Source organism: Pantherophis guttatus, chromosome 2 (assembly GCF_059756535.1).
Source record: "Pantherophis guttatus breed Tessera chromosome 2, ASM5975653v1, whole genome shotgun sequence".
In the NCBI taxonomy this organism is placed as follows: Eukaryota; Metazoa; Chordata; class Lepidosauria; order Squamata; family Colubridae; genus Pantherophis; species Pantherophis guttatus.
In genome coordinates, this window is record NC_142064.1 from 179,346,323 (window position 1) to 179,373,738 (window position 27,416).

General features: G+C 35.6%; 1 protein-coding gene across 6 annotated transcripts in view; it reads left to right on the forward strand.

Moving 5' to 3' along the window:
• TENM2 (teneurin transmembrane protein 2) overlaps positions 1 to 27,416 on the forward strand; it is a 959,433-nt gene that overhangs the window by 426,449 nt on the left and 505,568 nt on the right. For all 6 annotated transcript variants that reach the window (XM_087887374.1, XM_034406200.3, XM_087887377.1 and 3 more), the window contains one exon: positions 11,506 to 11,589. In XM_087887374.1, coding sequence (XP_087743500.1) covers positions 11,506 to 11,589 — 84 coding nt within the window. The remainder of the gene's footprint in view (positions 1 to 11,505; positions 11,590 to 27,416) is intronic.

Genomic DNA, 27,416 nt, shown 5'->3' on the forward strand with positions numbered 1-27,416 from the left:
AGACAAATATAACTGCAGCCATTCTTCAAATGTATTACTGAAATCAATTCATTCTGATTCCTGGCCTAAACTGAAACCAAAACAGGTTTGAGATGATATGTGTTAAAAGAAGGGTATCTTCATTTTTTTTTTTTATAAAAAAAAGGCTTTTAATAAAAAATTGTCAGTCAGAAAAGATGATACTAGAACTTTACATACATACATACATACATACATACATACATACATACATACATACATACATATTGCTCCTGGAAGCACGAAGCCGAGAACACCAGCCTGAAGATGACGAATGAGACTTCGTCGAAACGTCGCCAAGACACTTCCAATTTTACGTGGGAGAAGACCCGAATAACCAAAGACCTACATACAAACACCCGCGAAAACCTGAGGAAAATATATATATATATATATATATATATATACACATACATACATACATACATACATACATACACACACACACATATACATATACATATACATATACATATACATATACATATATTGGCCATCATAGACTACTATGGCTTTTGTTCCTATATTGAATCTACTGGTGATTTCAATATCTTTGAACCATTGGATCATTGCTTAATTTAGGTGTGAGAAACATCTTTGATAAAACACTTTTTTTTAAAAAAATGGATCTTGTTTTTAAACAAGAAAACTATGACTGGAAGTTTTTAAATAAATGTTGGATACACATTTCTCTAGGAAGGTCTGAGGATTAATGTTCTGGGCAGGAGAATGGAGTAGAAGACCTTCAAAGTCTTTGCAGACGTGATGACTTAATAATGCTTTCAGTATCTGAACAGTTATTCAGAGTGTGGGAGAATTCTACACTTTCTCTTCTGATATAGAAATTATCAAACATTAACTCTAGGTGGTCATCCAGCAATTTTGTCAATGTATTCTAGAAAAGAAATATATAAATATATAAAGAGAGGAGGGAGGGAAGACCATCGTATTTTAAATCATGGGTTGTTTTATTTTGTTTTCTTTTTTCAATACATTTTTAAATTGATTGTGTACTTACAGTTGTGTACTTCTTACATTTTGTGACAATATTCATTTATGAATTAACATTCTTATCAGAAAAAAAATGCTTAACTTAAGGTAGATTGGGTCCATAAATTCATGATTTTGATCTGTATTGAACAAGGGTTCTGTGCCGAGATAAAAGCCCTAGGGACAAGTTCTATAATATGGTAACCTCTGTCACCACTACATCAGTAAGACATATATTCATCTGCAGCACCAGATAGATAAAACCAACTTTTCCTTTGACAGCGATGAAAGGCAAATGTGAAAAATGAGTCATTCGGGCTGCTCTTTCTTTGGACATTATCTTACTTTTTTGCTTTGTTTTTCAAATTCTCTTTTTCTGAAGATTGTATGAATTGATTATTGAAAGATATATTTGAGGTTTTTGTGATTATTAGTTTGTATGAATGGAGGAAGGGAGAAAAGAAAGATAGGACAAATGAGATGGACTAATGTCAAATGTGAAATAACAAGTACTATTGCCCAATGCTCATTAAAAATAGAAAGTCTGCTTGTGTTAGAGTGAGCTTTCAATAGATGAATAATTCATTTTATTTAGTTCAATGCAAGAAAATAAATTTAATAATCTATACTAATAATAGCCAGTTCAGAAAGCACTAAGGACTGCAAGGACTGTTCAACCCTGAGCGACATATATTCTTTTCTGTTGGAATAAATTTAATAAATACAGCTTGCATTCTGCTTAGATATTATAACTAGTGTCAATCAGTCTTTGATTCTTTTTAATTATCCCAAAGTTATCACTTTTGTTTTACAACATTACACTATGCAGATTATTTAAACAAAAGCTGTACAGAAAAATTAACCTGATTTTTTTCCCTACACATTCCAATTCAGTGTGCTTATTCCCATGGGTAAAGTGTGGTGTTCTTGCATTTTTAAAAATACAAGTACTAAATTACAAAGGTTCAGGGCCTCTGCAGTGACAATCATTAGCTTCAAGATAGCGCATGCAAGTGGAGAACTGAAGCCTCATCTCTTTCTACATGCATATTATAATATGACAATTTAATTGTTATATATGTGACACATACTGAAGAAAGCTGAAACTCTGATTACGTGGTCACTCCCTCCACTTTCAAAACAGTGGCTTGTGGATGCTTCTGTAATATCTGTGAATGTCTTGATTTTCATTGTTCAGCTCCCTTTTCATTGTTCAGCCTCCTTGATTTTTCATGTGACATTCCAGATTTCATCACTGAATTTTTTTTGATAGTGAAATGTAGGCAGCCATAGTGACTTCAGAGAGGAAATGATGTGCACCAGAAACAGAATTACAACCCTTTCCACCACTTAAACAACAAAGTAAACTCCAAAGTATCACCAATTTGATAATTGATAAATTTGAAAGGAATCCCCAACTACATTGATATTAAAATAGAAAGCGGAACAGGGGAAGAATCAACTTGAAGAACTGCAAGCTAATTTTTGGCACCAATAATTTATGCAAAGCTGATTTATTCCAATAATTTCATTTGGCCTTAGTATTTCAACTAAATGCATACTTAGCCCCACAGAAATATTTAACTGAAATTCTTTTACATTTTTAAAAAGCATGTTTTTTTAAAACAAGAAAAGTGTTATAAATTATTCTGCCTAGTAATGATTCAATAATGAGATCAAGATAAAGCTTTAAATAAATACCAGAATAAATAATACTATTTAAAGAAAGAACATATGTTAAAATAAACAGTAATTGATGAACTAGTTTAATATTAATTTACATCATAATATTAAATACACACTGTATTCAGTACTTAACATTTAGGGCCGTGATGGCGAACCTATGGCACGTGTGCCAGAGGTGGCACATAGCGCCCTTTCTGATGGCATGTGAGCCATTGCCCCAGTTCAGCTCCGCTGCACATGTGCGTGTGCCTCCCACTGGCCAGCTGGTCTTCGGGTCTCTGCCATGCATGCATGGGGGGTGCATGCAGGGGGCTGCATGTGCATGTGTGGGGAGCTAGGGCGCATGTGTGTGGGGGGCAGCGTGCACATGCGCAAGGGATGGGGTGCATGTGGGAGTGCATGCATGTGCAGGGGACAGGGCATGTGCGGGTGCCAATGTGCGCAGGGACTGGGGTGCATGCACAGAGCCCACACACCCATTGCATCTTGGGAGTTCAGTCGCGTGCATGTGTGCTTTGGGCAGTCGGTCTAGAAAAGGTTAGTCATCACTGGTTTAGGGAATATATCAAGCAGAAAACTCTAACTGTATTCATCATCTGAAATCTATGCTTCCTAATTATACTTCATAGTGGTGATAGCTCTTCCAAACCACATTGGAAGGTTTAGCGGACAAAGACTATCCAGTCAGAATCTATTATCATAATGCTGGATGGCACCTCATTCACTTATATTTAAAATAAATTTTAACTTTTTTTAAAAAAAAAAGTTGGTTAATAGTTATTAATTCCTGGCTTTTACTTATGATAAAATCAACTGCTTTTAAGGCTGGATTTTCAGCATAAATGCAAAATCCCCTATTTCTCAATAGTTCTTAACTTCTTGACTAAGCATTCCTAAGTATTATTCATGACTTTTTGAAGTATTCTTGAAAAGCTGCTGTATTTTCTCTGAGCCTTTAAAAGCAAGAATAAGCTTCATCAGACAAAGAAAACAAACAAACAAAGTTCTCAACTGATTATTCCTAGACCTGAGCACTCGAAAATGACATAGTTTAAATCACTCTTGGCTTTGATACCAGCTAATGCAGAGCTATATAAGGGCCCTTCGTAGGATCACTAATGGTAGTATAACTCGCAGATATGGCTTCTATAGTCAAATCAAAAAAAGAAAATATATGTGAAACATAAAATGTCTGTTGTTTTATTTCAATTAATTCAACAATTGCATCTTCTGAGATTAACAATTATATTCTGATTTGAACTATAGTTTTGTTCAAGCGTTTGAGAGACCAAGTTTGTCCAGAAGAAGGAGAGGGGAGAATAAATACAAGTAGTCTTTGACCTACAACAGTTCATTTACTGACTGGTCAAAGTTACAACAGCACTGAAAAAAAGTGATTTATGACCGTTTTTCACACTCATGACCATTGTGGCATCCCCATGGTCACATGATCAAAATTTAGATGCCTGGCAACTAGTTCATATTTATGATGGTTGCAATGTCCCAGGGACATGTGATCATTTTTTGGTGACCTTCTGATAAGCAAAGTCAATCCGGAAGCCAGATTCACTGAACCACCATGTCACTAACTTAATAACTGCAGTGATTCACTTAACAACTGTGGTAGGAAAGGTTGTAAAATGGGGCAAAATTCACTTAACAAAAGTCTAATTTAGCAACATAAATTTTGGCTCAATGAGCATTACCACTATTCCTTTTGGTCTTTTTTCTCCCCCTCCCCTACTTTTCCTCCTCTTCGTCTTTTTTTTTTATGCTTTTCTTTCCCAAATCTACTTTCTATTCCTTGCCTTGGCCATTTCAACTTTGAATAAGCCCTAGAAACTGAGAGACCATGATTATAAAATTTTGGAATCTTTTTGTATTATTTTTGTAGTCTATTTATGGAAGTACATTGATGTTCTGCATATACAAAAAACAAGCTACTATCTTATTTTTAGAAGAGACATTTTCAGTTCCACTGATAAGAACTCAGCCATCAGAATTCTTATTTAAACAGAATGAATCAGCTAAACCTATATGTAATAGTGGTTACAGCATTGAACAGACTCCAGAGGTTCCTGGATTCAAGGCTTAATCTGCATATGAACCCCAATGGATGACTCAAACAACCACCGTCTCTCAGCCCAGTCTACCTCATGAGGTTTTAATGAATTTAAAATGGAAGGTGATATACTAATATGCTGCCTTGGTCTCCATTTACAATCATTTAGTCATAATGTATTTAGCAAGCTTTTTTTAAAGAAAAAAGAAAAAAAAAACCAGCTTAGTTCTGGGTTTGGTTTACAGTGGGAGAATTTGTGGTTGTGATTTGGGTTTTTTCCTGATCTGCGTGGGCTTTGTTTTCAAGGATGCCATGCTGCATATTGGTGCTGAAGCTGCACATTTATTTATTCATTTAGTAAATTTAGAGGCCACCCATCTGATCTACATGACTCTGGGCAGTCCACAATTAAATTTGAATGAAAGCTCAATGGCAAAACTAGGTTTGTAGCCCCTTGCAAAAGGCCAGCAGGATCAGGGCAAGTCTAGTGGGGGAGGAAAGAAATGATATTATTTCCTTCTGGGTGCTTGCAGAAGATTTGGTCACACTGATGGATGATCTCTGGCGAGCCCGAGGTGGAGGTCATTCCTCCATCTTGGTGCTACTTGACCTCTCAGCGGCTTTCGATACCATTGACCATGGTATCCTTCTGGGACAACTAAGGGAGCTGGGAGTGGGAGGCACCGTGTTACGGTGGTTCTCCTGTCTCTTTGGTTGATCACAGTCGGTGTTGGTAGGAGGACAGAGGTCGACCCCAGGCCCCTCGTTTGTGGAGTGCCTCAGGGCTCGGTCTTCTCTCCCCTCCTATTTAACATCTACATGAACCTGCTGGGTGAGATCATCCGACGATACAGGGTGAGGTATCAGCAATACGCTGATAACACCCAGCTGTATGTCTCTACCCCGTGTCAATTCAGTGATGTGGTGGATGTGATGTGCCGATGCCTGGAGGCTGTGAGGGTCTGGATGGGAGTCAAAAGGCTCAGACTTAATCCAGAGAAGACTGAGTGGCTGTGGGTATTGCCTCTTAAAGACTATGTTGATTGTCCATCCTTGGTTCTGGGGGGGAGAAATTGTCCCCCTCAGAATGGGTGTTCTCCTAGACTCACAGCTAAGATTAGACCAACATCTGACAGCTGTGGCTAGGGGGAGCTTTGCACAGGTTCGCCTGGTGCACCAATTGCAACCCTACTTGGATCAGGAGGCTCTCCTCACAGTCACTTATGTCCTTGCCACCTCACGGTTAGATTATTGCAACGTGCTCTACATGGGGCTACCCTTGAAAAGTGTTCGGAAACTACAGTTGGTCCAGAATGCAGCCACGCGAGCTGTTGTAGGTGTACCTAGGTACACTCACATTACACCAATTCTCCGTGAGCTGCACTGGCTCCCTATTGGTCTCCGGTCACAATTCAAGCTGTTGGTTATTACCTTTAAAGCCCTACATGGCTCAGGGCCAGGGTATCTTTGAGACCGCCTTCTACTGCATAACTCCCAATGGCCGGTAAGATCCCACAGAGTTGGTCTCCTCCGGGTCCCATCAGCTAAACAATGCCGGCTCCCACGGGGGAGGACCTTCTCTGTGGCTGCCCCAGCTCTCTGGAACCAGTTACCTCCTGAGATAACTACCCCCACCCTATTGGCATTCCGGAAAGCAGTGAAGACCTGGCTTTTCCGGCAGGCCTGGGGCCATTGATCTCGCTCTTGTGATCCAGCGAGATCCGGCCATGAATGGTGTGAATGAGTTTTAATGTTTTTAATTTTTAAATGTTTTATAATGATTTTAAATGCATTGTGAGCCGCCCTGAATCTTCAGAGAGGGGCGGCATACAAATTGAATTAATAAATAAATAATAAAATAAATTTCCTCAGGATAGGAGGCCAGTTATGCTGTGATGTAGAAGAACCGTGCTTTTCTTAGGAGGCCAAAGCTCTTTCAGTAGGCTTATATTCAGGTGTGGAATGGAGAGAGGGGAGCAGACACTTTAGCCTTCTATGCTTGAGAGCAAAGGGAAGAGAAAGAATAGGAGTGAATGGATTTTGTTTACTGAGGTGTATTATGATTTCACTGCAAATGGAGCAAGGGGAAAACTAGAAGTTGCCTGAGGTAACATCCCTGCTTATTTATTTATTTATTTTATTAAATTTATATGTCACCCATCTTACTATCAAGGCAACTTATATGGCTTCTCCACAGTTGTTCAACGGAAGAACAACTATTATATTTTTCTTTCCAGGTTGGTTGGTTTTATCCATTTATCCATGATTTGTTTACTGCACCAATGTTCTTTTAACTTCTTATCCCTTCATTTCCACACCACTATCACCATCCAAGATCTGTATCTTCCTGAGAGGTAGCTTGGTTCTATGAATCTTGAAGCTAATTAGGCAGAGCCCAATCCATTAATGCAGATCTCTTCCTATGAACCCCTGTCAGTCTTAGGCAATGCCATATGTAGTAAGTTGGTATGGGATTGGTTATATAAGAATGTTTCTCTAAATAGCTCAAAATTGGACAGATCATGATTAGAACTCTAATGTCCTCTAACATAACAACACTTTAAGGGCTTCCTTAATGGCCAGCAGGTGAACTTGGATGAAGGCCAGAAAGCTCAAGGTTAAAACTCTTCAATTTTAATATTTAGATGTTTTATCCAGCTGGTAGATTGCAATCTCGAAACAATATGCATAGTATGATACCTCTGAATATTTTTTTTGGATTATTGTTTCCAGAAATCTGCAAGAAATATATTAAAAATAGATTTTTTTTTAAAAAAAAAGAATGATAAAGGAACAGAAACAAAACTACAACGTGAAAGAAACTATTAAAAATGGGACCAATAAAATGTTAGCAGTCTTTTAAAAAACTTAAGAAGGGATACTATGGTTAATCATCCATAATTAGAGCTTGTTTTTCCAGAAAGGCATTTGTGGGGTCCTTGTTGCTATGACTTTGGTTTTTCTTGCAGTTGTTTCATTATCAAACTAGGTAACATCATCAGTACTTGAAGACAGTGGGGTTTGCTATTATTTTGTACACTAGTAGTCTGAGAGTGGGAGTCCTCTTGATGATTCCTTGATTTAGCTGTTGGTTATGTTAGTTTGTCTGAAATGGTAGTTCCTTGATTGGGGTATTGTTTTACTTCTTGATTGCTGGTCTAGTGTTAATCTTGGTATTAATCTTTGTTCATTTAGGTGTTGATTGCTGGGTATTTATAATATTGTATATTAATTCTATGTTTTTATTATAACTATAAATTAAGCCAAATTTTGAATAAAATGTCCCTGAATGGGTGGATTATTTAAGAGTCCTTGCTGTTTTGGATTTGCTAACCAAAGGATAGAAAAGTAGCAAAATGCAATTAACTTCAGCAATATTACTATTTCAGAAATTAGTAGTAGTCAGACACAGGTAATCTTTTCTATGGGGGTTGAATTGACTTGCTTCCATGCTGCACAGAAAAATAAGGAGCTATTCATATATTCCCTTAGGCATCTGGGTTTCTGCTGCACATAACTCCTAGTTGGTGTGGTATGATAAATAGTATGCTTGCAAGGTAATATGCAGTTTAGAATTCTGACTTTCCATAAGGATGATTAGGATGAAATTGAGTTTTAGTTGCACTTGTGGCATATGGGCAACAATGTGCCAGACTTGCCCAGTGTAGCCTTTAATGTAATCAGGGAATCCTGCATGTGCTACAGACATGACTAATGGGGGCTAACCGAGAATATGTGTCTATGGAGATTCTCAGTCATCCAGATTATGGTTGTCCCAAAGATTTTTAAGGAAAACCAAACTCCAGTTGCCTTTTCAAAAAACACCTTTGGGATAACCTAGTATTCACTTTTCTAACTTCCTTCAAAAAGTTATGTGAAAGCCTTGAATCACCACTGCCATGATGGACAACAGAAAGCAAACTCTATGGGCCTATCTGGTGATGATCACAGTTTTAGAAATATTACATTTATCTATTTTTAAGAACATAATTACATTTTCTTCAAATTTTCTTGAAAGGTCTTGTTACATGCTTTGAACATTCCTTAAACACAGCGACATTTTTTTTTCTGAAACAAAGTTAATTAATAAAACATATTGTGACTGGTCCATAAGGCCTAATTGTTTTTATACCGTGTACATAGTGAAAATAGTGTTATTATAAAATAAACTATATGCATAAAATAAGAAAAAAATGAAACTAAACTAAAAAAAGGAAAGGAAAATTACAAAGAAACAAACAAAATAAAGCATAAAAAGCATAAAAAGGAAAAAATATAAATGAAGGGAAGGAGAACAATGAACAGTTAAGATTAAAATGGATGACAACTGAAAAGTGATTTTGATGTAAATTAGAAATAAAAAAATAGAAGTAGAGGAAGAAGTGGATAAACAAGCCTTCAGTATAATAAATAAAATGTTAAAACATGAATAGATGTATTGGGATGAAACTGAAAGTGACAAAATTTTGAAAATATTTTAGAAATTTAATTTGAAATTACTGTGATGTGTCAAAGAGTAAAAAATAAAGTAAATAATATAAATGCTAGCAAGTAAGAAAAAAAATCATAAAAATAAAACAAAATACAAAAAAACCTGTTTTGGTTTCCATAATGGTATGATTTATTTAAGGTGTGTATAAACAATGCATCTTTGCTTATCATTTGGATGAATGAATTATTGTTTTCCTGTAAAAAGGAAAAAGTAGAAAAATTGAATGCAAATAAAAAAAAACCCTATATGGAGATTAGCTTGTTAAAAGTTCCTGGAAATGAGTTTGGCAGAATTTTCATGGAGAGATGAATTATGAGAATGAGAAGAATTTGGAGAGTGCCGTTAATCTATCTGATGTGCTGATTAGATGCAAAGGCTAATTTTTACCTGCCAGAATGTCACTGAAAAATGGGAAAGAAAGTTTATTGTACATTTAGTGAATGTGTATGACAAAATGAATAAACTCAAATGTTTTATGAAATATGAAATTAAGGCTTGATTGCTGAATGCAATAATAGTATATGTTGGAAGTACATTGTCCCTGAAAACCTAACAAATAGTTAAGACAAGTGGTATAAAATCTCTTTGCCTGTTTAATAACGTTTCTTGGTAAAAGTGTAAGGAATCCTTTTGCAAATTTAGCATAATTTTGGTTGGGAATATTAATGTGTGTACTGTTGTTTACATAGAACAACAAACAACGTTGTTTACAAAGAAAATGCATGATGGTATGATTTATTTAAGGTGTGTATCCCAAACTTTTAGTTGTTTGTTCCTACCTTAAAAATAGACTTCGCTAGCTTGATCCATGATTCATAGAAATCTATCCAACAAGTAGTCCATTGAAGGCAAGAACCCAAATAGGATTGAAAGATTGCAGTCCATCTCTACAACAAATCTCTCTCAAATATGGTTTGAAGGAAAACCATTAATATTTCATATAAATAAATATTTATTTTAGCATGCTGTCATAGCTTAAATTGTTTAATTTTTTGTCTATTTCTTCATTGTAGCTTGTTAATGTGTAATAGCATTTATTACAAATGCATATTCTGACAGTAATATTATTTACAAGAAAATGTAATTTTAACCTGAAAGAAAGGTTTGGCCTAGCTATTAATTAGCTTCTCTTTTCCATTCAAACTGTTAATTTACTGTTAACTGTTAAACAATACAATTGTTAACAATTGTAACAATTCTGAATGTACTACTCCCATTTCTTTCTGAAAATTTTTGTCCATTAAATTGTAATTAATCAGCAGGAACTTGTTTTTAAAATCTTGTTCAGTGCATGGAAGAATTTAAGGTCTATCTAAATTATGATAATTTTTGTTGCTGTTTAGAATGTATCTATTTTCAACGAAGGAAAAAAAAATCTTAAAAGAAGAAACTTTTTTCCCTCATACTTTTCTCCTCAAAATGGTTCCAATGTTATAAGGAACCTATGCTATTTGATGGCATTCTATGGGGGGGAAATGTCATGTTGGATTTATTTTCATTTCTAGATTTTAGATAAAAATTGATTTGAAGTTCAATTCATATTCAGCAGATTAGCTAAGATTACAATAGAAGATAATATGTTAGATAAATTTAAATTAGGATTAGGTTGAATATGTGGGCAATGGAAATCAGTATTCACACTGATTGTCAAATATACATTCAAATATACATCCCGTATATTTACTGATAATGACTTTGTCTTGGGAAGTAGTGGCACATTTTGGTAATTCTGCCAGTGCAGTTTTGCAGAACTTAATTGTAATCACAGTGAATGTTTTTCTCCTCAAAATGGTTCCAATGTTATAAGGAACCTATGCTATTTGATGGCATTCTATGGGGGGAAAATGTCATGTTGGATTTATTTTCATTTCTAGATTTTAGATAAAAATTGATTTGAAGTTCAATTCATATTCAGCAGATTAGCTAAGATTACAATAGAAGATAATATGTTAGATAAATTTAAATTAGGATTAGGTTGAATATGTGGGCAATGGAAATCAGTATTCACACTGATTGTCAAATATACATTCAAATATACATCCCGTATATTTACTGATAATGACTTTGTCTTGGGAAGTAGTGGCACATTTTGGTAATTCTGCCAGTGCAGTTTTGCAGAACTTAATTGTAATCACAGTGAATGTTTGGCTAGTGGGCTAACTCTAGAGAAATACTGCTGGGGTATACTAAAAATATATTATTGACAGTGAAATCTAATGAAGAGAATGCTAAATTGTGTTTATTTTATTCCATTTAGATTTTCATACTCAACTTTCTGAGACATTGAAAGACAGACAGACTGGCTGGCAGCAGCTGGCTGAAACAAAGAATTCTCTAATACGTAAGATTTTTATCTTGTTTCACCCTGTATTTCCTATAAGTAAATTCAGTTTTGTTAGTTGGCTATTCCAGCTATTCCAGGTATTCCAGGTATTTATGGAACATTCGCTCCATAAATGCCAGGAATAAGCAGACACTTACGTGTTTGTGTTTGTACATGTTTATGCATATATTTCTTGTTTTAGTCAATGTTTGCTATTAAAAACATTGGTTTGGAAAATTCAATGGAAAGGTGTAATAGTAAAATGTATCAGGAAATATTACTTGAAACTTATAGTTGTTTTCCACAATTTCAAATGAAAGTATGAAAGATAATTAGTTTTGATTCATTAATAATGTTGTCTTCTCTTTAAGCATTAGGCGACAAAATATAATAACTTCATGAGTTCCAGCATCTACACTTAATAATCTTATGACTTCTTCCAATATAGCATTATCTTTCCAGAATATTTGAGTAGGTTTTATAAACTCAGATCCATATAGGTTTAGATGGAAGTGCAATAATTTCACCAGTCAACTTGCTTCCTTCGCCTATGTATTATAGGCTATTATTGTATTGTTAGTGCAGTATTATGAGAACAGTATATATGTTACTGCATTTAATAAGTGACAATATAAACTTATGTAGCTTTGGGCTTTTTACAACATTCGCTCCATAAATACCAGGAATAATTTCTTTTTTAAATTATTGCTGCCATTTTGAGTTACAGTGTTTGCTTTGATCTATTTTATTATTTACCTGGGATTCTGGTTCATCCATTTGTTCTTGTTACAAAGAATTTTAACAACAACTATTACTGGTCTAATTCACATATTATTCCAATCTTAATAGATGATTTGCTATTGAAAAAAAAAAAAAAGCAAAACTAAGCTTTCCTATTCTTCAGAAAACACAAATATAAGCAAACCCTGACCATTCTTCTATGGATTTTATATCATATTTTAGATTATTTTCCACAGCTGAAACTTGGGTAAATAAATTACATTTGAATCTACATATAAATCCTAAGCATATTCTGCTTTAATGACTGATGGGCACTATTTCTTCAGATATAAATTCAGTGCAGTAATGAAAAAGCTCAATATTGTTCGTAATGCTATTCATAAGATGATGCAGATGTAGGAATTGGCAATTATATCAGCTTTCCAGTACTAGTAATTCAGTGAAAGAATTATGACCAAATTATGCATTTTGGGCTGTCAGTAGACAGATGGTGGTTGTTTTTGTAATCTGTCTGAGGACAGAGTCCCGTAATCGCTGAAGCATTCTTCAAAAAATCACTGTTAAACACAAGCACACACAACTACAACTTTTGTTATATTGTGGCTACAGGCTTTGGTCTTAATTGTATTTGTCAAGCATGAAAGGACTTCCTCTGTTCATAGAAGGCATTTGATGCAGTTGATGATTCTGTAGATGGATGGGAAGTTAGTACACCATTACCTACGAATCCTTCAAATTTTCCAGCACTGTTTTTAGGGGAAGCAGATCTGACATTTTCTGCTATAAATAGTAAAAGAACTATAGAGAAGGGCTAGAGAGAGGTTCCGTGATGATGAGCTCCAGCATGAGTCCAAAAGCTTGTAAAACATAACTCGTGGTCCCAGTGACTGACCCAGATTGGATCCTGTAACATTATCCTGGGACATATATATTCACCTTCCTTTGTGAGAACTATAGTTTGTTATTGGTCCTGATAATTGGAAGAAACTCAGAAGGAACATTTGTGGGGGGATAGAGTCAAGACAGTGTTTATGATGATGTGATATATGCTCTATGCTCTTCTGTATGCAGTGCATTGTAAAAAGAAGAATGGTTTCACGTAATCATAACTATTACCTTCAGTTTTAAATCTACTCCTGCCCTCATCCCATGGATGTCCCTGAAAATCAAGATCCAACTAAAATTCCCATTTTTACTTCATTACATTGTTAATATGCCAAGGAGAATGGGAGATCTTCATTTCTCTTCATCTGGAAAAAAATATGCTGAATCTGGGGTGAATAGATGGGTGGGACTCAATACTCCTTGCTACTGATGATTTTTGGTTTTACATATTGCAATTCCCTTATGGTATATTCATCTTAAGGAATATTATTTCAACATCTTCTTTGTTTACCTTTATGCCTTTTATTTAGAATTTCGTCACAGCAACAAGAGACATAAGAGAGCTATTTTTTTTCAGTGCTTCTTACTGAAATGATCCCAGAAAAAATTTCCATCTATTTGGTAGTTGAATCATGCTATCAAATTGTCTTTCTGGTGATGTCATCATTAGAATAAGGACAGTGGACACTTTTCTCTTCTTGTTTATTTATTTATTTGATTTTTATACCGCCCTTCTCCAACAGGACTCAGGGCGGTGAACAGCCAAGATAAAACATAACATATAAAATTTAAAAAACAGTTTAAAAGACATTAAATAATTTCGGTCCTCAATTTAAAACAACCCAGTTAAAACCACTTTAAAGGTGGTCACCAACACCTTGAAGTGCACCCGGAAGACCACCGGAAGCCTGTGCAGCTCGCACAGGAGAGGTGTCACATGGGAGGGCCCTGTTGCTCCCATAATCTCCCGCACGGCCGCATTCTGGACCAACTGGAGCCTCCGGGTGCACCCCAAGGGGAGCCCCATGTAGAGAGCATTGCAGTAGTCCAGGTGGGAAGTAACGAGTGCCTGAGTGACTGTGCGTAGGGAGTCCCGATCCAGAAAGGGATGCAACTGGCGTATCAGGCGAACCTGATAAAAAGCCCCCCTGGCCACAGCCGTCATATGCTCTTCTAAAGACAGCCGTGCATCCAAGAGGACGCCCAAGTTGCGAGCCCTCTCCGTGGGGGGCAGTGATTCGCCCCCAATAACCAGCGATGGCACCAGCTGGCTATATCGGGACGCCGGAAGCCACAGCCACTCGGTCTTGGAAGGGTTGAGTCGGAGCCTGTTTCTCCCCAACAAGGCCCGCACGGCCTCCAGGCACTGGAACATCACTTCAAGGGCATCGTTGGGGTCTCACCACTGCTTCTTTCAAGGCGGCCGGTAGGACACCCTCACTCAAAGAAGCGTTAATAATCCTCTGGAAACCAGCCTCGTGTAACCTCCCGGGAAGCCAGCACCAATCAGGACGGACACGGGTCCAATAAACATGTGGTCGCGTTCAGCCGTCCCAGAATCCTGTCCACGTCCTCGGGAGCCACAGGATCAAACTCCTCCCAGATAACACTCTCAAGTTTATGCACTTAATTTAGTCATTTTTTTAAAGCATCAGTTCATGGGAAATAATATTTTTACCAGAATACATTTGGTTCAATTTTAGATGTTTGGTATCTAAAATTAATTAGTTCTGTGGGGGTTTTTTTATTTATAAAAAATGTTTACTCTAAGTTATATATAATGTACTTATTGATTTTTTTTAGCTTTGTACTTGTTTTTAACGATATAAAACTTAGTTGGCTGGATTATTTTATTTGTTTGTTTAAAGCCTTGGTAATAGAAAATAAAACTTTTCAGTTGCCTATTGCACTAATGACTTTTATTTTCCTTTTTGAAATATCAGTTAAAGTAGCATTGAATTCTTTAAGAGTAGATCTTTAATTGGTTTTTAACAACATCTGAATTTCTTAAGACAGTGTGATAGTGGTTAAAATGTTATAGCAGGACACTCTTAAACCTAATTAAAAAGTTAATACTAATTGAACAGAGTTTTAAATTAATGGGAGTAATATGTTGTCGGAACTAGGCTAGTAGATGGAACAAAAATCCATTGTTTAAATTCTTTTCAGCAATAACCTCACTTTGTGGTCTTAAGCAAGCTAGTCTCTACATTAACCTGTTAGTGCTCTACTGGAAAGATATGTCAAATGCTAAGAATTTTTCCTAGATGTGAAAATGTATCATAAACAGATTTAGTAAGAGAACAAAACAAAAATACTGGGACTTCCCCCGCCTCAATATTTCTTGTTCCAGAATTATAACTTATTTTTGTCTTTTGCTTCTTGTACTGAGAACTTAAGAAGCTCATCTTTCTTTTGATGTCTAATTTAAGGAGAAATATCAATCTCAAATTGGCAGAAAGGTTTTTATTCACCCAAAGTTACATGGTAAGTAGGCTATATAAACTGAATAAATAAATGGATAAGTTCCATGAATTCTATTAACTCTTTGTGTCATCTGACTGTCAGATTCAACAGTTAGTTGGGGCCTTGTTTATGGATAAGTAAAAAGAGACGCTAAAATGTTTCTGATCCACAAATGTGACACTATTCATTAGTTTGAATAATTTGCCTTTGATTTTGTTTCATCTTATATTTTCAATAGATACAAATATTTCATGATCAGATTTATATTAATTCATTCATTCATTCATTCATTCATTCGACAGAAGAATCTTAGCCTCTTGTTTGGCCATGAGCTGAGTATGTTGTATTATTATTATCAGTAATGCTCATCTGTTCCTGGTAATTTTGTCACACATCAATTATTCCTTATCTTCAAAGAAAAGTATGTTTAAATAAGTCAGATGTTATTAACTCCAGTGGGATTTCATTGAAGTTGTCCCAGTGATAAAATTAATAAATTTGATGCCTTTCTTGTAGTTTTTCAATATTGACTTCCTACAGGTTTTATATTTGAAAAGTTAGAAACGATTGTATGACATAGGTAAGCAAAGTTGTATTTGTGTCCTGTGGGTCTTTGCATTGATTTCTGCAGTACCAGTTTCAGATGAAACAATTACTTTCTTTATAACATGCTGTTTTGTCCATGAATCATTTACTATTGCAAGTAAACTATTTTATGAAATATGTGGAAGAAAATAAAAACATTTCTGAGAAAGAAATATATCTCTGAAGAAAATAATTAATTGTAGATTGTGTTCTAAGAGAAAAAATAGGCAACTTCTGATTGTAGAAACCTGCTGGGCAGATATAATCTTTGGTATGGAATTTGTGTCTTCAGTACACTGTTATTCAAACTAACTAATTTGCAGAGCTTAAGGGTGGGGGAAAACTTCAGTTTCCAGCTTTTAGCATAATATTCCACTGGGTGAAATTTATACAATTTCTACATGTATTTTAAAAAAAATTGAAAGCATGAAAATAAATGTTTGTATTACAAAGAATTTAATGGTCACATTTTCTATAGCACTTTTACATATAACATCCAGCAAAAGAAATCCACTTTGATAGGTGGCAACTTTTTAACACAAGTTTTGACAAGACAAACACCATCTGTTACCATTGGTTTATTTTATGGTGTTCTTATGCTGAGTGATTTTACTCTATTTTTAAAACTTTTTTTTTTAAAAAAATCAGAAACTCTTTAATGACACATCTGGTATTCAGAAAAAGTGCATTTGGGTGACTTTTATATAGTCACACATTTCAAGAAAATCCTGGCTGCAAAATATTTTGCTTCTCAAATACTAAGGAACAAAGATACAGATATAATATTCATGCTATTTTTGTCCAATGACATGTACTGTATATAGTGTAGTAATAATGCTAGGGATGTTATAACTACACTTAAGGATCTGAAGACTGTGTATGAAAGTACATGTTATAACAATTTTGCAACAGCTAAGCCTAATCAGTACTTGAAAAGGAGTCTCTGAAAACTTTATGCAGATCATCTTGGCTTCCATATGGAATAAATTAAGTATACAACTATAATTAATAAATGCATTAATTTATTTCCATGGTAATGTTAACTGCAAATATAACTCTGGCAATTAAAAAAAGGCAACAATTAAAAATGTGTGTGCTTTGCTGGATAGTGTCACTGGTGTCTTAAGAAGATATAAATACTTTTAAGTTCTTACAGGATCACAGATAGGCCTCATTATTTTATGCGTTACTTTGCAGTAATCCCATTAATTTCAATGAAAGCTATTTTCAAGGAAATTGAAGAATGATACGCAGCACAAATGTCTGGATGTCAGCCCAGAAGTAAGTCCTAATTAATTCCACGGGGTTTATTTCTAATAAGTGTGTGTAGGTTTGCAGCTTGGCCAGGTCCCAATGATTTCTCTTTTACCTACTACATGCTTTAAGCATGTGTAGAAGCAAGTGCCAGAATAGATCATCTTTATTTAAAAACCATTTTAATTGTTTTAAACAATTTTTGCCACTTAATACAGTTTAATGGATTAATATGGACAGCTACAAACATAAATGAATAAATAAATAAATGAATACTTTCTTTTTCCTCATTTGAAGGCTGATTGAAATGTTGATAAGTAACACATATTCAACAGTATGCTGCTGCAGTTCAGACATAATTCATTTTTCCATCGTTATTTAATTCTTTGGTATCTCTCATGCATGAAAGATCCATAATTCTTGATTATACCTTGATATATTCCAAATATTAAGGATATTATCAAGAAGAACATATGTGTCCTTGAGAAGCAGAGATTGCTCCAAAGTATTATTAACAATCCTATGAATTACCAATCAAATATGCCATGGTTTAGAACCATGATGGCGAACCTATGGCACACATGCCGGAAGTGGCACGCAGAGCCATGTTGCCTGGCATCACCTATTCCTCTTCTGGGTTTCCGGCGCACACCTGCACTGGCCAGCTAGTCTTCTGGTTACTAGTGCACATGCGCACGCGATGATCATCTGGCCTTCACACATGCAGCAGTGTCAGAAACTGGAAGATCAGCCAACCAGCTGATTGTTATGCACGCATGCATGCCAGTAACCGGAAGACTAGCTGGCCGGTGCAGTTCATTTAGAAGTTCATTTCCCGGTACACGCATGCACACTGGGCATCTCCTCTTAGTGTGCACTGCCCATGCCATTGATGCCCACATGCAGCCCCAGGACATGTCCAGAAACAATACATCCAAATGTATTATTCCAAAGTGAACATAAGTAATATCAATGGCATTTACTTGCTTCAAGCTTTTATAATGAACTTGTGACTTAGAAGCCCAGATTAATTATTGCAAGAACTTCAAGAAGACATTTAATAAATTGTCAAGTAGCACTGTGAAATATTTCACCTGAATATTAAATTCTCCACAGACAATTTAGAAAAATTCAGCATGATCACACAACCTATGTTTTTATGGATAAGGGATCTTTTCCATCTATTTTGCAGCATACCTTGTAGGTTTTGAAAGAGTTCCATGAAGTCACCCTATTTCTGCCCCTATATCAGGGTCAGAGGAAAACTCTTGAGAGTGAACCCAAAGTTATATGAATTACATAACTTCTTACTGCAACATGAATGAGTGATGTCAAATGACAGACTTGCAAAAGTGAAAGATTCAGTCCACACTGGTAATCAGTGTGGTGAAAATACGTAACATTGTCCAACCAACAAATATTTTAAACAGGGTGGATGGCATTTTAGAATTGCAGATAAAAAAGTGCTTTGGGTCATAATATGTCTACAGTTTCTTAAAAGAGCTGAGTCTCTCTCTGGAAAATACAGTATATAGTATGTTAAGTTTAAAGTGCTGCTACAGATGGTATGACAGACCCAGGTATGTTCCAAACACCTTTTCTCCTTCAGATTTGAAACACATTAGGGCCATGGTATTGTAATACAAGGAGTACAACTTGTGTAAATTAGCCTAAATTACTTTAAATGCTTATCATAACATTCTCACTGGCATGGTCAATTTAATTCAAGTTATATTTATAGACCCTTTCCAAGCACTGGAAAATTGTACCCAAAATTTGGTTTATGATATGGTTTGAGACAAAGCCTAAACTCTTCAATATTCATTAATCATGTTTGTAGGCTGATATTCATACCTGAACATTTCTAAACATTTCTAAATGAAACATTTAGAAGATGAACATTTCTAAAATATTTCTAGATGAAGATTAAAAGCCAAAGCCAACTGAAGCCATTAAAAAGATTATCAATCAGAACCACAAATAATAATATTCTGACATTTTACTGTTGCCCCTGCAATATGCATACCATCCATTTTACCCTATCTTTTGTTTTTTAAAAAGGCAAAATTAGTGAATGCAAAATACAAGATGCTTTAATACACACGTTTAGTTAAATTAGAGATGGTGGCTAATCAAATCGACATTATAAGGATAATAGGAATAACTGACTGTGTTTCATTGATTTTCTATCTTAGAATTTCAGGTGAACATGATTTTCCCTTTGTGTGAATATTTACTACAATTCACTGGGCAGCTTGAGAATTGTGCTCAAATGTAGTATATAGAATGTTATTTGAAGGTCATATTATACCTTGAAGCAATTTGTGAAATTAGAAGAGTATCTGCATATAAAATGATGAAAACCTGGTTGGCATTTAATTTAGGAAGGTGAACATTTATTTAAAGCACTGCAATGGAAAACTGAAAATATAAATATGAGGTGGAATATGGATTTATATTTAGCATTCCTGAAAAACATTATTGCAATTCAAAAGAGATGATAATTTTTCATGTAAAGCTTGAAATTAAAAATATTCATAGTAGTCTAATTTATTACCATCTACTAATCTAGAAATAAGATCAAAGTTTGATTCTAAATCAATGAGTCCTGCAAATAGTTTGCCTTTGACTCTGTGGGTGTGGGTGTGCATGTGTGTGTGTGTATTCTCTAAATATCAATTTATGTCAGTTTTGTTATAGCTAATTTTTAATTTGTTATTTTTTAAATAGTTGTAATCTTTCTTTATATTTTGTGTTGCTGTCATTTGATGATAATAAACACTCTCCTACTAGTACTGATATACTGGAAAAATCTTCTTGGCTACCTTTATCCTTTAGAAATGGTGATGGGAATACATTTGGGGAGCAGATGGTAGGTAGGATGTTTTTAAAAATTGGGCAGGTTATTTTCTTAAAAGAGAAATGGATAATGGTGTCTGAAGCTGCTTAGTCTAAGTGATAAGTGATTGATTGATTGCAATTTGAAGCCCAAATTATCAAAGCAAACTTATAACAAAGCTCCCTTTTCCCTTCTTTTGTTCAGTGACCGCTGTTGTTCCTTGTTTATTCTGACCAAAAAAAGGTAGGCAAAAACAGAGGAAATTGATAAGAGTAAATGGTAATAAGCAGAAGAGAATAAACAAACATAACCTGTTCTATTCACCTAAACAAGTATTCTTCCTTTTTCCTACACATAGACTGTGTATACCTGCCTAAACTATCATTCTGATGTTTGCTATGCATATCTCTAATGAGATATGAGCTGTACTTTATGACAAAGGGTAATATAGGGTTAAAATAGTAACCTATTTCTAATTTTCTGGCAAAAAAATACCCCTTCAATACTTTTTATCAGGAACCTGCTGTTTTTCTGTGAAATATGTATTAGAGATAACTTTGAGTCTTGCATTGACAAATGCCTTCTTAAATTCTGTTTGAAAATTCTTAGTTTATTACAAAAGTAGATGTTCACTTGGACTCCTTGCATGCACATCTCTTTGCAGAAGTGCTTCCTGAACAGTTTATAATGTGAATGTAAAAGTTTATAGTTGCTTGCACAGAAACAGGTAGATAATGTTTTGAGTCTCACTTTGCTTGCTGAAAATTTACCAGAATACTTGGCTGTCTGTCACTTTCCAAATAACAAAAGCCTTTATTTCATTACAAGATGGCTACTATGGCACATATACATATGGATTGTGAAAGTAATCATGACAGAATATTTTACATTTGATAAAAGTGCATATTATTTATTTATTTATTTATTTATTTATTTATTTATTTATTTATTTATTTATTTATTTATTTATTTATTTAATCTAATTTTTATACCGCCCTTCTCCCGAAGGACTCAGGGCGGTGCACAGCCAAGAAATAAAACAAACACATATATAAAATTAAAAGCAATTTTAAAAACATATTAAATAATTTGGCCCCGATATCATTAAAAAATTAAAATTAATGTTTAGGCCAGCTCAGCTTGTTGGAATATTAGTCTATAGACAGGGCCTCTTCAGGGTGCTGTCGGCCAGACAGTGTCGGCTGGCGACCCCCAGGGGGAGAGCTTTCTCCGTGGGCACTCCCACCCTCTGGAACCAACTTCCTTTGGAGCTCCAAATGGCCCCTGATCTTTGCTCGTTCTGCCGCGATTTGAAGACCTGGTTGTTCCGCAGCCTGGACTGATGGGGGGGATTTTAATGAATTTTAAATTGTTTTAAATCGGAACTTTAATTTTATATCGCTTTTAATGAGGAACTATACATTTTTACTGTTGTGAGGCGCCCTGAGTCCTCGGAGATAGGCATATAAATTGCATAAAATAAATAAATATTACCTTAATTAATAGAACCGAGAGTATATAATTTAACACTGAGGATTTTGGAGAAGTTTCTGTTATCTGCCAGATTCAAAATATGCCATTGCCATAATAGATATAATGTAGAAAAATTCTTCTTGCAGAGACATATTAGCAGAATGTCTGAAATAACAGAGTCAACAGAAAAGGATAAGTATAGCCCATTATTAGATTGTAGCTCTGTCGACAATGCAGCCCTGGATCTAGTGCAGGAAATGTTGGCCCATTTATTTCAATAAGAAGGGAGAACATCGAAAAATGGTTTATATCATACCAGTTATACACTGAAATACTATCTTTAATACAGAGCATAGGAAATAGTAGAAATCTGTATCCAGGAAACAGTTATAAGTGTGATGAAATGGCATAGGATTTATGCTGTAGCTATATGCTTTCAGGCTGATGGTAAATAGAAACAAAAATAGTTTCTCTATTGCAGAACATAAGTTTGTTTCTAGAATTCTTCCAACAAATCTCCCAAGACACACATGCAGGCATCTGAACTGATAGCAGATCTTAAGAATTATCCAGATAACTATGTATAAATATAGATCTCACTATAGATAGAGTAAACAGTACAAATAAATGCTATGACATTTAATGTCAGCAGTTGTCTTATACATTTCTCCCTCTCCCTTCTTTTTTTTTAAGGAAAGAGTTCAAGATAACATATACAAATTGTCTTTTTGGAATGGTATTATGAATACCAACCTATTCCAAACCAGTTGCTCCAGTATTATATTTGTAGGTTTTTGCTTTAGAAGACCACACTCTGGTATATGTCACATGTGTATGTAATGCTATGCTGTACCTGATAGGCACATAAAACCAATTACCATATTTTTCAAAATATAAGACGCACCTTTTCCCCCCCTAAAAGGGGGTGAAAATTTAGGTGTGTCTTATACACCGAATGTAGCCCCGCCCACCCACTGTCCCCTGCCCTTTGGCCTCTGCCTCGCAGCAGTTACCTCCTTGCAAGCAAACAGCAAGAAAAAAACAGCTCCTTTCAGCTTCAGCACAGCCTAATTAGCACAAGTTGATTGGATCGGCCTCCCAACTCTCAGCTGATTTACTCTCAGCTGTTTTGCGCAGGGCTCTGCTGCTTGCTGCAAAGAGGTAAATTGCTGGAGCAGATTTTTTTTTCCCTTGTGCTAATCAAGCTAACCTGAAAACGAAAATGAAAGTAAAGCAGGCTGTTTGCTGTTTGCTGCAACGAGGCAAAATTGCTCAGAGGCAGAGGGAGATTTCTTTTTCTTCTTTTCTTCACCAAAAAAAGTAGGTGCATCTTATACTCCGAAAAATACGGTATGTCTACTGATGCTAGTTAGAACTTCCTTCCTTATTAGGTTTTTTAAAAAATTCATGCTGCCTAAGTTAAATGTATAGAATATATCATTTTTCCTTCCCCATCTCAAATATGGTGCTTATTTGCAAGCAAGACAAAGTCTGTCTAAGAAAGTCCCCCATGACCCCTTTATTTTCATAGTTTACATCAGAAGCAGACAAACATAGGGTGACTATGTTATTTAGACTCTTATTTTGAGTCTAAAGGGTCCAGAACTGTTGGCACCAGAATATTTTTCCCCAAGTTGTAGTAGTTAAGTCTGAGGATTGTATTGTTGTATTTTGCATTGTTTTTTTATTTTGTATTTTTGGATATAAACAAAAAAAAAAAGCTTCCTACTACGTTAAACATTTAAAGATAATGGTGCAATAATTATGCTATCATCTTTCAGCTTGTTGCAGTTGGAAAGTGAAAAAAAAGTGGTTTGAGGTCTGCTTATTGGTCTCGGCTTTTTTAGGATACCCATTCCTGGTTTAAATTTACCTAATTTAAAATGTTTATGATCATAGCAGTCCCCAAAGAGAAGGAGAAGGATGAGGCTCTGCTATCGTAAGTTATTTATATGGCTTCTGTTTTTCTCTCTCCTAGGCATGTCAGGGTTCAGAGATGATATACTCCAACTACAAATAATTCTCACTAAAATGACAATACTTGAGACCAGAAATGTTGTCAATAAGCAACGTAAAGCACACTGTCATGTGACTGTGCTGCTTAGCTATGGCATTTCTGGCATTTCTGGTTGCTATTGTTAAGCGAAAACTGCACGGTCAGAAATAAAATGTCATATGCTCTCTGTTTGTGATCTCCTGCAGGCTTTTACGTTGCCTTTGCCTATTGGAAGCCAGTAGAAAAGGTCACAGATGGCAGTCACATGACTTCAAGATGCTGCAATATCATAATATTGCCCAAATTGCAATCATGTGACTGCAGGGAAAGCACAACGACAAGCAACTAGGAAGACTGGTCATAACTGCCACTCATTCAATGATGTATGTTTAAATGGTTGCTGAACAAGTCATCATTAAAAAAGAGCTAGCTGAAGTGGTCATTACACTTTTCCCTTTTGTAAGGAAAATCCCTCTGAAGGACTGGTTTTCTCCCATGAACAGAATCTGTCCTACATTCAGTCCTGTGTAAAGCAGAAGGGTTGTCCACTGCATGACATGCCCATAACCAGGACATTTTAACCACCTCGGACAAGAGCTGAGATGGCACAGTGATTAGAGTGTAGTGCTGCAGCTACTTCAGCTGACTGATAGTTCAGCGGATCAGCGGATCAAATCTCACCGGCTCAAGGTTGACTCAGCCTTCCATCCTTCCGAGGTGGGTAAAATGAGGACCCAGATTGTTGGGGGCAATATGTTATTTAGTATACTGTCTTTGGTGTAACCCACCCAGAGTCCTCAGAGAGTGGGCGGCATAGAAATATGAATAATAAAATAAAATAAAATTTATCTTTGCAAGATCCATTGTACTACTGCTAAACTTGCACAAAGATTATCACTCTGTCCATCCCTCATTCCATGCACATTTGCTTGATCTGGTTTTTTTTAGCAAACTATTCAACAAACAAACACAAAGAAAAAGATTAAAAAAAATATGAAACTCTTGTGTGGGGGGGGTGCTCTTTCTCATGGACTGAGAGTAGGTGGTACTGCCAGGTGACATAAAACCACTGCATAGCATATCAGTGGATTAAAGAGGGAGCTCCGGGAAGTGAACCGGGAATGCTACAATACTGCCATTCTGGCTTAGAAAATGTAGCTTGAGCTATGGTCACTATTTCTATAGCATAGCAGCAACATTTCTTTGGCTCTAGCCTAACTGTAAGATAAGATTGCTGTTTGAGGCTATTGTTTTCTGTTGTCACCATCCATAAAAAGTGGCAGGCATCTCATTATCTCCTTGATCCCCCTACCAGTTGCTGCATTACCTCTTACATTCTGAAATGACAGGTAGTTGGTTAGTGCTGAGAATTTATTAGGTTGAAAAAAAAGAGAGAACAGCTTCTGCCTCTTCAGCTGCATTTTTCTTTTCGAATTTGTTTCAGAGAAATGTAGGCATATTTTCCAATACAATTGAACCACGGGCTTATAAGAAAATAAATATCTCACCAGATAACAAGGGGCATTGTGGGAGTCAAAAAAGGCCCGGGAGGAAAAGTAGTTTCTGTTTGTTTGCTTGCTTATTTCAAACCACCAAGTAGCATTTTGTGCAGCAGAAAAATGAACTACGGTACAGCATAAGAAAGATAGATAGGACTGACATCAATTGATTTTTGCAGTCTTTCTATTTGCAATCTACATTATTGACATTGCTGCTGAGACGTTTCAAAGTTGGTAATACTTAAAATGTCAGGAAAATATATTCTATATTGGACAAAAGCAACGCTTAGAAAAAGGGTACTGAAGCACAAAAAGGCTGGCTTTTGGTTAAAATAAGGCTCTTGAAAGGGACACACACTGTAGATCCCACTTAGACTGAAATATTGCAAATATGATTTTTAGTGTTTTGAAAAACGGCAGTCTCGGTACGCTGGTGGCTTTAGATCTAATGTATTTACATTAGATGCAAATGAAAAAAAAGGTTGCTACGTAGAATCCTTTTTGAATCTTGAATCCTACTAAGGGATGTTCAAGCAGTTAATTAACCAGTTGATACAGGAGAATATATAAACCAAGGCTGATCTAGCTTCTCTCCTTAATGACCTGACTACTCTGGGAAAAAATTTCGTGTGAATAAGCCATACATGTGAAAGACCCTAGATGCTCTAGAATTTGGATAGTTTAGGATTCCAGATTTTCTGGAGGGCTCTGTTTATTTGATTTTCCACATGAAGCATCTTTTGCTGAAGAAATTAATGTTGCATGTGGAGACAACTGTGTCACTTGTCCCTATTGGGAAGTAGTACAGCTCAGCATGAAATGAATTCAGCTGAACTGATAAATAATACCTAACTTACAATATAACTGGTGTATGTTTTATATCTGGGTGCCATGATGGGAATGCTTTCATCCTAATTACAGGTAGTCCTCAACTTTTTACAGTTCATTTAGTGATCGTTCAAAGTTACAACAGTACAGAAAAAAATGACTTATGACTGTTTTTCACCCTTATGACTGTTGCAGCATCCCCCTGATTATATGATCAAAATTCAGACGCTTGGCAACTGACTCATATTCAGGACGGTTGCAGTGTCCCAAGATCCTGTGATCATTTTTTGCGACTTTCTTACAAGCAAAGTCAATGGGGAAGCCTGATTCACTTAACAACTGGGTTACTAACTTAACAACTGCAGTGATTCACTTAACAACTGTGGCAAGAAAGGTCATAAAATGGGGCAAAATTCCCTTAACAAATGCTTCACTTAACAATAGAAATTTTGAGCTTGGTTGTGGTCATAAATTGAGGACTACCTGTATTGAAAAATGTCTTCAGGATGTGGCCCAATAAAAAATAATTTTGGTGATTTTGGAAAATAAATGAGAAGCTCAGTTCTAGTCTCAAACTATTTAGGACTTTGTTGTTAATGTAAAAATATCAAATGTCTCCAACTAAGAGCCCTTGCAGTTTTTATAAAACTGTATTTATATATTAAATAGATGTGCCAAACAGCATCCTAGACACACACAAAGTGTTTTACAGGATTCAAAATGTGAAATTAGTGCATTGGAACACTTCAGTTAGATTATATTTTATATAGGACTGAACACATTAGCTTTTTACAGTCACATTGCTATTTTGTGGCAGATATCATATCAGCCGCAAATTATTATCTACTTCTATTATGAGTCCAAAATTGGGATTGTCTTCCATGAGGTTTGAGGCCAATTTATTGGTCTATATACAGAAGATTTAAGGAGGATTTTGGTTATATCAAGTCTCCCTACCCTACCCCAATATATTTCCTACTCAATGTCTTGTCTCTCTTAACTGAAATAACCCTGTGAGAAGAAAAACAAAAGCGTATTAGTTATCTGTCTAGGTCTAAAGAAGAAGCATTGATCTCATTTCTCATCACCGGCACCTCCTAGTTGGGTTGGGGGGGGGGAAATTCTACCTGAAATTGTTACCATCAATTTTGAATAGATGGAACAGAATTCTGAGTCACTATAAGCCACTTTCTTATATACCTAATCTTAAAAAGAGCAACTGTGAAAAGTAGGGACCTAAATTTAATTCAATGAATATGCTGAAAAATTCTGCTATTTA